The 16,640-nt window shown below is 40.3% G+C and overlaps 1 protein-coding gene across 6 annotated transcripts in view; it reads right to left on the reverse strand.

Moving 5' to 3' along the window:
- Positions 1-16,309, reverse strand: part of LOC127597174 (receptor-type tyrosine-protein phosphatase eta-like) — a 31,991-nt gene extending 15,682 nt beyond the window's left edge. For 2 of the 6 annotated variants that reach the window (XM_052060010.1, XM_052060008.1), the window contains exons 1-4: positions 16,031-16,299; positions 2,607-2,628; positions 2,269-2,463; positions 116-376 (exon numbers count right to left, since the gene is read on the reverse strand). In XM_052060010.1, coding sequence (XP_051915970.1) covers positions 116-376; positions 2,269-2,463; positions 2,607-2,628; positions 16,031-16,099 — 547 coding nt within the window. In that variant the 5' untranslated portion in view covers positions 16,100-16,299. Of the gene's footprint in view, positions 1-115; positions 377-2,268; positions 2,464-2,606; positions 2,629-16,030 lie in introns of all 6 variants that reach the window. The other 4 variants (XM_052060009.1, XM_052060011.1, XM_052060012.1 and 1 more) reach the window with 4 other exon arrangements.
- Between the last annotated feature and the right edge of the window lie 331 nt (positions 16,310-16,640).

Raw genomic sequence — 16,640 nt, forward strand, 5'->3', positions numbered from 1 at the left:
CCACATTAAGGGAACTGTTTGAGAACTTTCTGTTCACTGCTAAGCAACGAGCTACTGTGCTGCAGTTTTATCAGTCAGTCGTTATTTGGTCAACCCCAATCAAAGATGTACTTACTTGTGTACACAGACACAGTTTCACTATCGCCTTCAGTCATTCCATCATCTGCCAGTGTAGTTACATTGACGTTGTACATGGTCCCAGCAGACAAGCCAGTCATGATTTGTGATGTTACGGTCACATTTTCTTTTTGGACGATTTTTCCATCAGTCCATTGTACCCTGTAGAAAGAGTAGTTTCCTTCTGGTTTGGTCCAGCTCACCGTTATCGAGGATGTTGTGACATGGTTGACTTCAAGATTGGTGACTTTTTGAGGTTCTGAGCAAAAGGGGGGGAGAAAGGTATTGAGTTGCCATCTGGAAACATAAGGTTCAGTTCAGGTTCAGTGTTGAGCCTCTTCTTACATTAATTTAGTAGGGCTTTGTGAAAAATCTTGCTCTGGTGTATAGGTTTTGTTTTTGTTACAAAGTAATATGTGCTATGAAAATACAATGCCCAAATTATAAATGTCTTTTAATAATGACAACATTTTGTGAAACCTTAACCTTATAATAAAAAATAACAATCATAATAATAATAATAATTAAATGATGTGAAGGGAAATTGTAAATAGTACTGCGATTTTGTGTTCATATTGCATTTAATTGAAAGATGTTTGTTGTTTTTTTCTCTTTATTCTTTCTTCTTTCTACATACATTCTTGCTGCTGGAGGCGGGTAAATTTCCCCCAGTGTGGGACGAATAAAGGATATCTTATCTTATTTTTATGGCTTGGCATTGGGTAGCTGCACATTTGGTCGGGTCTTGTTTGCTTTAAACCTGACAATTAACTTTAGCGTGCTTAAAATATATGTTTGCAAGGCAAAAGGCCAACTCTTCCACTCATGCGCAGTCACAATTGTGAAAGACACGCTTTGGGACTGACACCCGAATTGTTGCTCCGTAACAAAAATATATTAACTTTGGTACCAATCCCTAGTCTGCAGCTAACCAGGACTCTGGACATGTCCGTCGTAGTGAAGAGGGAGCTGAGCTAAAATGTAAGGAATTGGAGAAATCTCCATTTATCGGTCGACCCAAGTTCCTGCCCTCAACTATGGTTCCGATCATGACCAAAAAAAGGAGGGATACAAGTGGACAAAATAAGATTCCTTCACAGGGTATCCGAGGTCTCTCTTCGAAATAAGATAGGAAGCATGGTCATTCAGGAAAGGCTCAGTCGAGCCGCTGCTCCTCCAGACCAAGAGGAGCCAGGTCAGGTGGCTTTGACGCCTCCCTGGTGAAGTGTTCCAGGCATGTCCTATGGGGAGGGGACCTCGGAGATGATCAAGGGCATGCTGGAGAGACGTTGAGCGCTACAGGTATTTCCAAAAACAGCGCACGTGCGCTTGCCGTAAAAACGGGGGCATCTTAATTTTCATGTCAGGGCAAATCGGGTTCACTGTATTTAGGAATTAGGCACACTGCAATGGGCCATGCTGGGTGCATTCCCCTGGCGCATCTGACAATTTGGTGGCAGAAAGTAGACTAGATCAAAGTTGTTGTGCAAGTGGTGTAATGCAATTTGAATAATTTGATTAAGGCACAGACAGATTCTGCGTCCTGTTGATATTTGGGGGAGTGAAGTGGTCATATAAATGATCAGAATGGAAGGTGATCTCCAGGTGTCCACTTCTCTGGGTGATCTGTGATCGCCCTGGCTAACTTCACTTCATCCACCAATGGAGGCCTGCATGCATTCTGCATGCACGATTTCTGCTTTTACTGTGTCTACGAGTGTGTGCCTCTAGTGCGCTGACGTTATAAGGGTTGACTGAACGCACTCCCATTGGCTCGGACATCAATCGTATGTGATCACTCAAACAACAGCACTTTCTAACTGTGCCCATCTACAAAAAATACCAAAAGAACTCCACCCATGCGCAAAGGTAGTTTGCGCTAAACTTGCGCTGAGCATGAAAATAGCACTCTGTCTTGGCCTGTGAACAACACAAAAGAGTTCGAAAAAGGGCTGGAGAGAGGAATTTCAGGATTGTAAATTGGTTAAATGATTACTTTCCCATTCTGTTCAGGGCAACTTAGAAGTGGAGTATGGCTCAGCTGAGAGGCAGTATCCTGTCAGCCACAGTGCTTATTGCTTAAATTTTCATACAATTGCCCAACACTTAGGAGTTCATGTTGTATAGTTTCCTTATTTCAGTTTGACTCACTCATTGTGACCTTTTGAGAGCAGTTGAAACAGTTGAGGAAGACTTGATAAATGGCTCCAGGAGTCAACCCAGTAAGCGAATCATTTCCAGAGATGTTCCCAAGGGATAAGAAGCAACTGGAAGGCGAGGCAAGTGTGACTGTTGTTGTTGTTGTTGTTATTAAACGTATTGTTTCATTTGGGTCACACATCATACCTGCGAGACAGAGGAACAACAAGGACTGTAATGAACGGAAAAGTAAGCATCCAAAGTGCTTTTGACATTTGAATTTACAATACTGAAGAAAGAAAGTCTACATTGTGAAGGTCAAAATGTGTTAAATGAATGTGTGTACGCACCAATAGAGTCTACATGGGAGCCCTGGAAGAAAACACACAAAAAGTTTAGTTGCATGCAACAGCAGATGTCAGCATTGACTTTGAATCATTAACCGGAAAAGCAAACAGGTGGTCATCCAGCTGTGGCAATAACACAAGGTTATTTTACAAATCCTTTTGAACATTTTTAATCACGTGAAAACATGTTGGTTACACATGTCTTGAACTTCCTGCTGATCATGACAGCGTGAGAACATGAGAGCAGTGTCAATGCAACTATTCCATCACAAGATATGGTTATGTTTGTACTTTTCTGGATCATTTGTAAAATCCATCCATCCATCCATCCCCCATTCATTCATTCATTCATTCATCTAATTATCCAATTGTCTATGAAAAGAGAGCCTAGTAGTATTTCGATACAGTTTACAAGGAAACACATTTTCAATGTGAAATCCATAGTTCTAAGTACTATAATTCATGAAGCGTATTGCGATTATTTGTTGCTTTCAATGACGTAATTCATCTTTGAAATGGACACTAAGTCTGAAGTTGGTTAATTATTATGTGATAAAGAGGCTGTAACTGATTGAATGACCTTACCAAAAACAAGGAAGTAAATCCTGTTGATTTCAGTTCTTTGGCATTTGATGGAAACCTGATAGTTCACCTCACACTTGAAGTCTATGCACCCTTAGTAGCACTATATATGTGCTTTAAAACTAAATTTAGTTCTGCCTGCAAATTACTGAGTAGCCAGAATCATTCAGATGTTTCCTTTCACTTTGTTTAGGTGTCAAACTCAGGTCATGGAGGGCCGCTGTCCTGCATGTTTTCCAAATCTCCCTGTTGCAACACACCTGATTCAAATGAACAGGTTCAATGTCAGGCTTCCGCAGAGCTTGCTGATGATCTGATCATTTGAATCAGGTGTGTTACAACAGGGAGACTTGGAAAACATGCAGGACAGCGGCCCTCCAGGACCTGAGTTTGACACCCATGGTTTTACCGCAAGACCAAGCGTTTAAACATGCGTCACTTCTCAAAAACCCAGTTGGTAACCAATTATTAACTTTGCCCAACAGAGAGAGAACAGAGTATCACAGAGGGTCTACCTAATATGAACTGACAAATTCAGCCTGAAATAATCTGTATGCTATACTAAGAGGCTAAACATTGCAAAACTCAAAGTGGTTCCAAACTAAAATCTTAAAAATCAATCCTAAATGGCAATTATAACATTTCTAGCAGTATAATGTCATAAATGTCTGTTTTAGCTGCGAGGTTAATCATTTTTATCATGTTTCAATAAAATAGCTAAAATATCAATCCAATAATCTACTATCTGAACGGTTTTATCCTCACGAGGGTCACGGGCGTGCTGGAGCCTCTCCCAGCTGTCCTCAGGCATTAAGCGGGGTACACACTGAACTGGTGGCAAGCCAATCGCAAAGCTAAAATATCAATTAATATATTACCGTATTAATGTAATTCATATTCCTGATAAAAAGGCAACCCAAAGTAATTGACCTTTATTGAAATAAGGCAAATCACTAGACATAACTTAAGTTGAATTCTATTCCAATCCAGTCACAGTTCCAGGGCTTATCTAATTAATGCAGTGCGACCACTCACCTCTCCCCAGAGACCTGACTTTGCATTTGTTTCTTTTTTCTACCCACGGTGGCCTTCCTCTCAAACCCTTTGGGCCTCTATTCTTTCTAAATATGACAGTGCCACCTGAGGGGGTCAAGGCTGCAGAGTGTGTCACGGCTGCGAGCGCAGTTGTTGACTTTGTGTATGAGTAAGACATAATACATGCGGAAGCTCAAAGGTTGAACACAATCTGCTCAAGGAAGCGGATCGAAGCTCATTTTATTGGATGGATTTTGACATGATTATATTCTTGTTCCTCTCTCGATATGCTTTGTTGAAGCTCATCCAACTGTCTCAAAAACGCCACAAAAAGTGAAACTGCCCCCGATCACAATACATCTTTGATGCCAGATAAAGTTAGCTCTTGTCTCACTGGTTTTGCTGGCGTCTGGAACATATGTCGAGAGCCATCATCTCTGCCAATAACTAATTTTGAGTTTAGGGGGCATTGTGATATTTGTTTGGTGATTATGTCAACTAAAAACACCCCATAGTTTGGGATGGATTTCATATTAAAAGAATAATGCACAGCTATGCGATTGGACCATTTGTTCTTTCAAACAGTTCTTTTAATACAAAAGTGAATATCAAGCCTGAATGGCAAACCAGGACCAAGGTCAGTTTTCTCGGCTTTCACACTGCAAATGAAAGCAGCATTCAGCAAGCATTTTCATTGTGCTGCATTGACGTCAGTCTGAAGAAGGACATGATGCAGACAATGCTCTGATGGAGAACACACTTGGAACCAACCATCATGTCTGTCTTTTGCTTGGATTGTGAAATTGGATATACTGGTCAGTTTCTTCAAATGAGTTGGAAAACAACAAAATTACCGTGAGCAGACATTTCACTGACCCAAATCCTTATGATCCTTTTATCACCGTTGCAAGAGACGTAGGCATGCAAATGTTCCTTGCTTTTTTCCATAAGACAAAAACAATACCTACAGCTTGTTGTGTGAGTTCACATTGAAAACGCATTGCAAGGCCTTAGGGCCTTCTACAGTCTATTGATTTTTCAGACTTCCACCACTGCAACGTCATGGAGCTCATTGCAATGTCTTCTTTAAGCAGGAAACGATTTTGGACAGAATCAGTCGTACCCGACTAGTGGCTACCAAATTGTGCACATCCTTTTTCCTACGGCTTCAACTGACAATACTAGGGACGGGCATAAGGTTCGATGAGCTTGAACTGATTACCATGTCTTTTGCAATTGAGATAAAGTGGAATGCCCCGCCTAGCTGCTACCAGCAGAGGCGCTGCTGATTCAGTCTCAACTAGTTTGTGGTCTAAAAAAGACTTACCGGTAGTTCGCTATGGGAAGCTACGTCCACGCAGACCTCTGCTTTAGCCCTATTCTTTCGGGCAGAATTTCTCTGTTCAATAGTGTCACTGTTGCGGAAACATTACTTCAGAACATTTAGAGAGGCATACTCCCATCTCATTTTGAATAATATCTGTATTTTAAATAATCAATTGTTCTTTTCTCCTCATAATCAACCAAGTATATACAGTATAGTCAAATGTCCATTCGTTGTGTAATTTTTACAAAATTCCACAAACTGACTAATCAGTGCCCATTAGTTTTAACTGGCTCATTTACAAAATGTCTGACGTTACTGCCAAAAGAACAAAAATGACAGTCTTGTTGTTTTTATGGAAATACTGTATTAATGTTAAATCATCTCTGAGCAATTAACTTCTCTAACTGTGCTTTGTGTGCTTTAATCGTGTGTCAAAGCATCAAATATTTTCTTCTGCCAAAATAAACAAGGCAATGTTTCAAGCCATTAAGCCTCAGAAATGACTCAGAGAGATGTAAACCATTCTCTTAAGTCCCGAGAGGGAATGGATGTCCGACAAAAAATAAGTCATGTTTAAATGCTGGAATTCTTTTTGAATGCTCAAACATATCTTTGCTAGGACTCAGCCCGTGACCTTGTGGTTCTACGTCCCCAGTCTTTGCCCTTTGGCTGAGTCTGGGGAAGAGGAGGAGGAGGAAGTGGCCACACTGACGGCTACGTAAACATTACATCAACCCGAAAGGCAGCCGGCCTGCCTGCCGTTCTGAGTCTCGCTCAGCCCATCTTTGCTGCATGCCTTCGATAACACCCAAGTTCCTTCCTCCGTAACAAGATTCAGACCACAGCACAATCAATACATCGCTTTCAACGCTGTCACCCAAGGGTGAGCCTTGTTGTCCTCATCTTCTTACAGTCTGATGACTTGGAACAAAGATACCGAAAACAACAAAGTAATCCTGCCGCTTGAATGATGTGGATGGACATGTGATATGGCTGGTCACTAGTGTTGATAACAATTCAACATTGTATGTGACATAGTGCATCACTGTGCCATGGGTACAGTAAACAGACAAAAAATATGTTCAAAGAACTCATCTAGTTGCAATAAATGTCCCTCATGAAAATGACATAAACCCCGGCACACCTGAACATTTGGTAAGAAAGAGTAGACTAGACTTTAGGCCAGCCAACAGCTGGTCTAAGTTGTGGTACTAGTGGTATAATGCGATATTGGTGGATTTGATCAAAACACAGGGAGATTCTGTGCTCCGTTGATGTGGATGGCATCGTATTTCCTTCATACTGTAAATATGACAACAGCGTGCATCAAACCTCCTGAATCCTTGAAGAAATACAGTGAATTCATTGAGTACAGTATTATTGTTATCTTTATTATATTCTTTTTAAAACACCTCATGGGCTGTGTCACAGCTATTAGACACAAACACTCTTCCAGCACCCACTTCACAGCAGTAGTCTGCTTACAAAAAAAAAAACCCTAAAGAAAGAATTCTCCATCTATGCGCACAGTTTGACAACACTTTGTGCTAGAAAATAGTGCCCTGGATGTTCTGTTCCTTCATTACTGTGATTGGGTAAATGCTCACATGCACATAATACTATTACTAATGATATTACTACTACTACTACTACTACTACTAATAATAATAATAATAATAATAATAATAACAATACAATGGTGCCCTGCGATTGGCTGGCAAATGATTCAGGGTGTCCCCCGCCTACTGCCCGAAGATGGCTGGGATAGGTTCCAGCACCCCACGTAACCCTAGTGAGGATCAAGCGGTTCGGAAAATGAATAAATAATACAATGGCAGTAATGTAATATGAAATCTAGTATTATATTTAGAAATATTTATGATTTAAAGTTTATATTCAGCAACAGGTGGAATTTATTTCCTGAAACATCATAGCGATAAATTACAACGCAGAGTAAAATCTGGACTGTTTTTATAGGTCAAAATGAAAACTGAAAAAAAGAAAATATCTCAAAAACTTGAAATAAAGTACTGTAAAGACATCTTTAAAATGAACCTCAAAAATAGATTTGGGGACACATTGTTGACTTGACTTGACTTGACATACTGTAAAGCCATCTCTGATTAAAATTTGCTGTTGACCAGTGTTATGAAAGACAATAAATTGCAGCATGGGACCTTTAAGCACTTGCATGGCTCATGATCCAACTACCCAAGTGTTTAATATGTGTGCATGTTTAAGGAATGACTGACAGCCTTTTTACTGCTCCCCACCAAATGGGACAATGTGCACATTTATCACTGCAGCAACTTGACTAAAGTTAACATTGCACTAATTCATTTTTAAAGGTCAGAGTCTGTCTTTGTAAAGTGTATTGGCTCGGAGATTTCTCCTGGGAAACATGTTCATTGTTTTAGTGCTAACATGACTTCCCGTACCCACCCAAAGACCCTTGATAACATAAAGGGCTTTTAAGGTAAATATTTAGTTGCACTCTTGCAAACCTCAGTCTCATTAAGGTCACATACAAGAACAAAATGTACCACAAGACTTTGAATGCCAGACCTCAATCTTAGGGGGGCATCTTGGTGGGTGGGCACGGGGCACTGTAGCCCACCCATGGCAACAAGTTTGGAGAACACATTTCAGTCACTTTCCAATGACTTTTAAAACCCTCTCAGGCTCAAAATAAGTTCTTGTTACAGGTAAAGTAAAGGTACTTGGTTGTTACAAATCTGAATCACCTGCCCTGAGCGGGTTAAGATAATTATTTTGTTGTAAAAGTCTACAGAAAGACATGGATAACCATTTAAAGGTGGCAGTAATTACATGATGAGAAGAATCATTTTAGGTGTAAGCTATCGTGGTTAATGAAAAAAAATCTTTTGACTTTTATTAGAAGAGTGCGGAGGTGAAAAAAACTGTTGCTCATTCGCTCCCAAAGACGTTTTTAAACGTCTTTTCAGATTTGGCCTAAAATTGGCTGGTACTGAATGAGTTAATAAGCTACCTTTAAGGAGATATATTATGCATTTTAATTTCCAATTTAGAACAACTCCTTAACTTAAACTTAACTAACTTAATGACATGCCTGTGACATATTTTTACTAAAACCAACCCAAGGGTCAAGAATTATAGCATATCAGACTGTGTTTAGGGAACCCACGCAAGGGAGAACCCCAAATTCCGAACCATTTTAACATGGGCCAATGGCGAGTCTGGTTTTATTTACCATGATAACTGTTGGCGGAGACGCACATTGTGCCTATAATATTCACAGACTGCCTCTTGTAATCTTGTCGGCAGGTTTATGTGTAACAGCAAATCGATCTAATGCATAATGTCCAGGGTATGGGAAATCGTGTACTCCCATAAGGCTAGTAAAAGCATTTTGATTCGTGGAGGCAGCAGTTTCTGCACTTGTGAATGTTTCCTATGGACAAATAAACAAGCACGTCTAATATTTCCTATGAACTGTTATTATTCAAGTATCATGCCTTGATTGCCTTTGAAAATTCCCTATATTTAAAAATATGTAGATTGAGAGCCACTTCCACACAAAGTATTTCAGTCAATAAGTGACTTAATCACAACATTGTATGTCAATTTATTTTCCAGGCTTGTAAAATATTTTTCTGACTTCTGGAAGATTTGGACTGTTTTCTCTTGTGATTGGACAGTTAATCCATCTGGACTGTTTTTGTGCTCTGCATTGCAAATCAGATGGTTGATGTTTGCCAGCACTTCTGTGAGAGCAACATAGGAAGGCTGCGCATTTGCTACAAGCATTCAATTGGACACTCCTAAAGGAACAGCCCAAGTGAGATGGGCTACTTCCAAATACAGCCTCTCTTACCAAAAGAAATTCAGCATGTGTGTGTGTGTGTGTGTGTTTGTGTTTGTGTGTGTGTGTGTGTGTGTGTGTGTGTGTGTGTGTGTGTGTGTGTCTGTGTGTGTGTCTCCAGGTATCCGCCTCCCAGAACACAACCTTGACTCCTCTATCACTGTGTTTTGCTGTTCCAGCTAAGTCACTACACACTTTAAAAGACGTTAAGAACCATTAAAAAACAAAACAAGCCACAATTCTTTGTCCTTTAACTGTGCATGCTTTGGCTACCTTTGCCTTTCAGAGCACCTTATTAATTAAAAAACTGCTAATGAAAAAAAAAAACATGTTTTTAACATTGACATCTGTAACAATGAAATGTCGTATGTCTGGACTGTTGTAACCTGAGGACCCTCTGCAAATGTAACTCGACAAAAACAAACATAACTAAATATTGAAAAAAAGAAAATAATAAAATTAATGTATTTTTCAGTTTTTTTCGGTGTTTCATCCATCGTATGGAGTGACTATTTTACGTTGTACTGACACCTGCTGGCACCTGAAATTAATGTCACAGTGCCTCTGGGCTCAGTTTGTGAATGCCACTGTCACGATTCGGTCTAACCGAATCAAGTTTTGGAACCCAAAAGTGTAGACCCCAGAGAAGGTCTCTGAAGCAAAAAATATTTAATGTACAAAAATCGCACCGACAAAGTAGTAACATAAAGCGCTGGTCAAAACAAGGACCAGAGGGCACAAAAAACGAACAACAAGAAGCGCTTGCACAAAAGGCAAGGGAGGAAAATAAGGATCGCGAAGACAAACAAAAACAATGTATCCAAAATACACGCAAGAAAAAGCCAATTCACAAAATAAAATCCAATGCTTACAAAACCATTGATACCGAGAGTTCAAAAGCGAAACACGACGAGATCTATAGCAAGAATAGTCTATGGGCAAGGAGGCCTCAAGGCATAACAATATTCCAACAACCAGCAGACAGATTGTTGGTCCTTAAATTCTACTTCTTACTTTCATAACTTTGCTGCTGTGAATTGGGAATTTCTCCATTGTGAGACTAATAAAGGTTTTTCTTATCTTATCTTATCTTAAATACACAGTTCCTTGATTGAAAGATTGGCAGCAGGTGTGCAGCCAGAAAGTCTGCTCAGTCTGCCACCTGCTGGCCAGGCCAAGGACAGGAACATGACAGCCACGACTCACTTGACTCACTTGTATTCCGGGTTTGGTCACGTAACATTCAATGTGGCTCTTATAATTCCTTTTCAATGCAGCATGTGAGGGATGAACTGATAGTCCTTGACGTAGTGGAAGAATAAACTGATTTGCTAGTGTCCTGCGGCAGCTCGAGGTGCGCAAAGTGCGTTTATAAGGAATTGCAATTAGACCTTCATGGCCGGATGATATAAAGTTGGCTCGGAGAGAGGCCGCCCATTCAATCTACTTTTCCCATGGCACACGGGAAGTAATTTTTTTGTTCCTAGTCAATTCTTTTATTTTCTTTCTCAGCTGTCTTTCGTAGGTCTATGAGTGAGGCCAGCAAAATCTGGGTGATATATCACCAACCAATCGCAGGGCACATATAAACACAAAACTGTTCACAATCATCTTGCCACTTATTGACAATGTGTTTTATGTTATGTGTTGTGTTTGTTATTTTACTTTATGTTAAATGTTTTGTTAAGCGCTTTGTTACAGCTGCAGCTGTTGTGAATCTGCTATATAAATCGGGATGTATTGTAATTTTCCCTCTCCTTACCCAGTTTTTTCCTTTCTGAACTCTGACTGTAAATTTCCCCATTGCGGGACAAATAAAGGATATCTTAATCTTAATATTGTATTGTATGTTTCTGAAATGTTGAAGAAAGCCAGGCTAACCATGCACGCATGAGGAAAATATGCAAATGCCACACAGAGGGATTGAAACTGAAACTCTCAACACTGAAATTCAAACCTCCCAAATCGTTCTCTTAGGCAACTCTACATTTTTGGCAGACAATTAAAAATAAAACCAGAATTCTTTGTGATCTGACTGGCTCATCTGGCCCTGACCTGTGTAGAGGTCACAGATAAAACTATCTGCTATCTGCTGACAATAAGGCCTTTGAAGTCGAAGGTGGAGCCTGTGTCTCATTTACATGCACTGGGGGAACTGTGACTCTTTGTGCTTCATCTTGTACATGCACAGCCTCGAGTCGCCACACTGGTTCTAGGCAACTGTGTTTCTTTAAAACTGGACCGTCCTCATCCAATCTCGAGTGTTTAGTGAGTGGGTGGAGGTCATGGCATTCCACAGAGAAAGACTTGATTTGTGACTTATGTGACGCATTTTCATCATTTAAATGCAGTTACACAAAAGCATTCTGCCGAGACGTGTGTTTTATTGTTTTATTATTCTACTGCGCACGTTATTCAGTCATCAGCTGTAAAACAAAGAAAAGTAGCATAAACTAAGTGAGCAAAGTTTGTGTGAGTAGACTCAGAATAGTGTCAATCACACAGTGGTCACATACTCACTACCGGCCACTTCTTGTGAAATTGACCAAACGTCCCATTTCCTTGTTCCAAGATGTTTCCCACTGATAGCAGTGTCACCACCTTTTCATTGCTCGTACAGTGAGTGGGCCCGGCAGAGAGAGAATGTAACCATATAAAGGCATGGCCATTCGCTCCATACCATGATAAACTCATGCAAAGTGTTGTACTTTTCCTGAGTCATTTGAGCGTGAGGATCAAGTGAGTTCACACGCACGACTGCCCTATTCCATATTGACTTTTGAAGCACTTAATTGAACACCAAACAGGCTGAGTGCTTTTTAATTTATGTCATCGTAGAGTCATGGTTGTGTTGGTTACCATGAGTTCGCAGATAACACATGTCAATGTTGTAGCTACATTTGATCTACTTTAGTAGGATTACATCCCAGTGAATGGAAGACCACATTTTCCACCTGGAATGAGGAGGCCAGATTCCCTGCTACGTCTTATGCTGTTTTGATGAAACAATTCGTCTGACCTCTCAGAGGTTCATAGGCTTGGTCACTAATTGAGCTTTTTCAGTTCCGGTCTGACTTGGTGTGTTTGCGCAACACGAACCGCAATAGGTTCAACTGGACAGGGAGATGTCAGAACAAATTTGACGTTTCAAATTTCAACATACATCAGTCACCCAGTCCTTTTATCTTAAATGCTCACAATACTATCCATCCACCCATTTTGAACACCGCTTATCCCAGCGGCTATCGGGTGGAAGGTGGACTATAACCCTGAACTGGTCACCAGTCAGTCGCAGGGCACACAGAGGCAAACAACTATTCACACCAACATTCACACCGTCCTGCACACAAGTAAGGCGAGTATACCACAACACCATCAGGGGCACTCACTATATTATATTAACAGTAACTAGCAGAAAACTGCAAATTCTCAGTTGAACTATTAGTGGAGCCTTTTCTGTAACTGTAAACATGGTTCGGCGTTGTTGTAAAACACTACTATGTTCATTGTATATACTGTATTTTTATGACTTTGGCGAGGGCCAGCAGGCTTATCTGCCTCAACTTTGTAAAACCAGGAAATGAGTGTGGGCAGCAGAGTTGCTTGCTGCATCGCTGTCGGCCAATCAGATGGCAGTGATGTCACAGCCCAGCTCGACCCCAGATGTGACCCCAGTCTGATGGAAAAGAGAGCGCTCAGCCACTGTTAACGGCTGTAAAATGAAAAGAAATTTAAGTGTGTTATGTCGCAATATCTCTTTTCTGGTTCCATGGACATTTTGACGTTTGTATTTTTTACCACCTGTGGTACCCTGCTGTGGTGGGATAATGAAAAAAAAAGCCCACAAAATAGTCAAACACTTGTTGAGTTAGTACTGTAGAGCCTCACTAAACCAATGAATTGTCTCTCAAATTGAGATGTTGAGATACGTGAAGACTTTGGTTATATTTTTATGTAAAACAAATGATTGATTTCAGACTCGTAAATTAGAGCATATACATTAGTAGCCCTCCCTTGTTCTTGCTTCACTTTTAACCAAAGAGCTTCTTGCTGCGAGGCAACAGTTGCACTTCAAGTAAAACCTCAGCTCAAATAAATTTGTTTTAACTTTACAGTCGCAGTGCACAAGAGGAGATGCCCAAAAAGCATGTCTACTCGCCGGGCAAATTTCAGCCCATTAGCCACCATTCAGCGAAAACCAATCTGGCCATCGGCTTAAGGATCTATAAAGCGGGATGACGGGTTGCTCACTGCATGAGATAGACCCACACCAAAAAAAAAAAACACATTTGGGCAAGAAATATTGTGTAAAATATGTCGACACATTTTGATCCGTAGGGTTTTACGAAAAATCCTGCTTTAGGCAACTGGAAACTGTTTTAAATTGAGAAAAAAAACTCAAATAGTCTCCTTTCAAGGACATTGTTCTATTCTTGTTTGATTGTGAAAGAAGAAGAAACATATGGGTTGTATCAGTATGCAAAAAAATGAGGAACTTTGAAATTTCCCCTTTTTCAGGCTGAACTTCCTTTGTTGGACATATTTTATCTGACTAAATGAATGTGTCCTTGTTAAATAGTTTTACTCTTGTATATAGCTAATAATTTTGGTTTTCCATGACCTAATGGAGTATAAAACAGTGTCATAACCCTGAGGATACATAACCCAAAGTATGAGGAGAAAATATTATATTATGAGATCATGAGAACTACACATATTAAAACAAATCATGAGTTAAGATGTTATCAATGTAAGCATTTCATTTCTAACAGCTCTTCATAGCTCACAAACATGATTTGTTCTTTCCAGAAGATTGAATGGACTATTGTTGCTGTCTGTCATTTGTCTGTTATAATAGTTCAAAAATTACATCTTTCATTGGCATATTGTGAATGTTCAGCCCAAACTACTGCATTTCCTGAGCGCACACAGCCGTGACTTTTCACTGCTGAGAATGTATGACCTTTAACAGGCACAAAACTGAACAGGATGTTAGATTGCACTGTACAACTACATCAGCCATAGCGTGGTTTCTGATGTAATGCTAAATGCACCGTTTACTATGAAACAATGGACACTGTTTTCACTTCTGTCGTACATACTGTATGTAAAATCAGCCCACTGAGAAATACTGGCGCGCAGGATGTGACTGGGAAAAATTAGAACTTCACTTCATTAGATGGGGTAGCTGCGCCTAAGATCATAAATTAGTTGAGGTGTGAGGAATTGTTTTGGCCACAGGGATGGCAGGGGCATTGAACTGTTTCTCATTCCAATCCTAACCCATCTCTATTGGCCACATGCCATTCTCAACCCCGCTTGCCTTTTTTTCTGTCCGGAAAGACCAGCGCAGCGAGGACAGGTGGGTCAGTCTACACACGCTCAATTATGTAATCCCACTTCACTCGAATGCATTTTTAACACTGTTCACTGTATACTTGGTGTCACTGGTTTGTTCAGGTTATTAGTATTACATTTCCACAAAAAAGTTTCTACTCTAATCCATTCATAGGACACTTCTTTAGGTACACCTACATTATCCAATGGTATCCAATTTAAGTGTGATCATATTCTTGCATTTACAAATACTGTCCAGTGGCAGATTAATTTGACAACATGTTTATTGATGTGATTGTGTTGTGCAGTGGTGCACATGTGTATGTCTCTTGTTCTGTACATTGAGGCAGTGCAGTGATCGTTATCACGACAAACCACAATAACAAACGTGGTTGTATTACTATCAGCAGTCAAAAGTGACCATTATTGTATTCCACAGCTATCCATGGGACGAATTGGATTCACAGTTGCAGTCATATACAGTTTAGGCCTAAATATCTTTTAGAATACAGTATGAACATATCTGATATTACATTTACATCTATCCATCCATCCATCCATCCATTTTCTAATCCGCTTATCCTCACACGGGTCACAGGCATGCTGGAACCTACCCTGGCTGTTATCGGGCAGTACTGTATATACAAGACAGTACACACTAGGCCAGGTGGAATGAATACATTGTTGTTATCGTCGTCCATATTTAATTATTATCATTACATTTGTATCTGTTTTTCTTTCTCGGTTACCAGTCTGGTTCATTTCTGAGCACCATTTTTCATAGGTCAATGTGACCAGCTGTATGAATATTTAAGATGTTGACTTAAAAATATATTAAATGCAATTTAAATGTAATGAAACAATAACGCAATGATATGTTATTTTTTTAAATCGAATTGTTAACTCTGCAAATTTTAGCTTTGAATTTATTTTTAACTTTCAAAGGATTGTGCTGATGTTGCTAATATTGAGTCCGGCGGGTTTCTCTGGGCAGCCTTATTACACTCCGCTAAACAGCCAATCATTGCTCACATTTTAACAACTAAAGGTCAGTGGCTTCATGACGCGCTGACGTGAATTTGCTTCAGATTAAAAAGCCCCATTCATATTAGTACAAGCTATCATAACAGCCATTGTATCTTTGTGCGACATTTCTCCGCAAACTTTGCACCTGATGTAAAGTAAAGTCAGGCGGCTGTGCAACAGGTGCACTCAGCCAGTCCTGAGTGAGCAGTCCTTGAATCAAGCAAGGGACACTTTTCTCTAGCGTGACTATAAAAGAGCTCAAGAAATTCTGTTTACCTTTATGAGCGCGCTGAATTGAAGAAAAGTCCACAAAGAGGCGATGACGCGCAGCGGTGACGTCTTCATGATGACCACACACAAAAAAAAAAACCGTTTTTATAACCACTTGGCATACCCCCCAAAAACGTTATTTGTTTCTTCTTTCACTGTCAAAGTGTCATGACATAAAGAAGGGCAAAGCGAGATGGGGAAACCTTGTTCCTCTGTTGGAATAGGGAGGAGCGCGTCATTCGGGGAAAGTTGCATGAAGTAGTTCACACTCCTCCTCCTTCCCCCTCCTCCTCCTCCTCATCATCATCATTATCGCGGAGGGCAAGTTGGTCAAGTAGAATTGAAGGAGTCATCCCACATTCCGACCATAACTTGGCCACGAAGGGTGAAGGGATGCATCGTCCCCTTTCGGGGGCGCTAAACAGAGCAGCCAAGGCAAATATTTGCAGGAAACCTCCCTTTAAGTTATCGTGATCTTCTTTACAGTAAACAGAGGTGATGATCTTACCGTGTATGCAGAAGTGGAGTAAAGTACGAGGAGGAGGACGTAGAAGCGAATGTAATGTGACTTTTGCATGCAGAGAAAAGAGTTGAAGTGCAAGGTGTCCACAGAATT

The sequence above is a fragment of the Hippocampus zosterae genome, chromosome 3 (assembly GCF_025434085.1).
Source record: "Hippocampus zosterae strain Florida chromosome 3, ASM2543408v3, whole genome shotgun sequence".
NCBI classification, from domain to species: domain Eukaryota; kingdom Metazoa; phylum Chordata; class Actinopteri; order Syngnathiformes; family Syngnathidae; genus Hippocampus; species Hippocampus zosterae.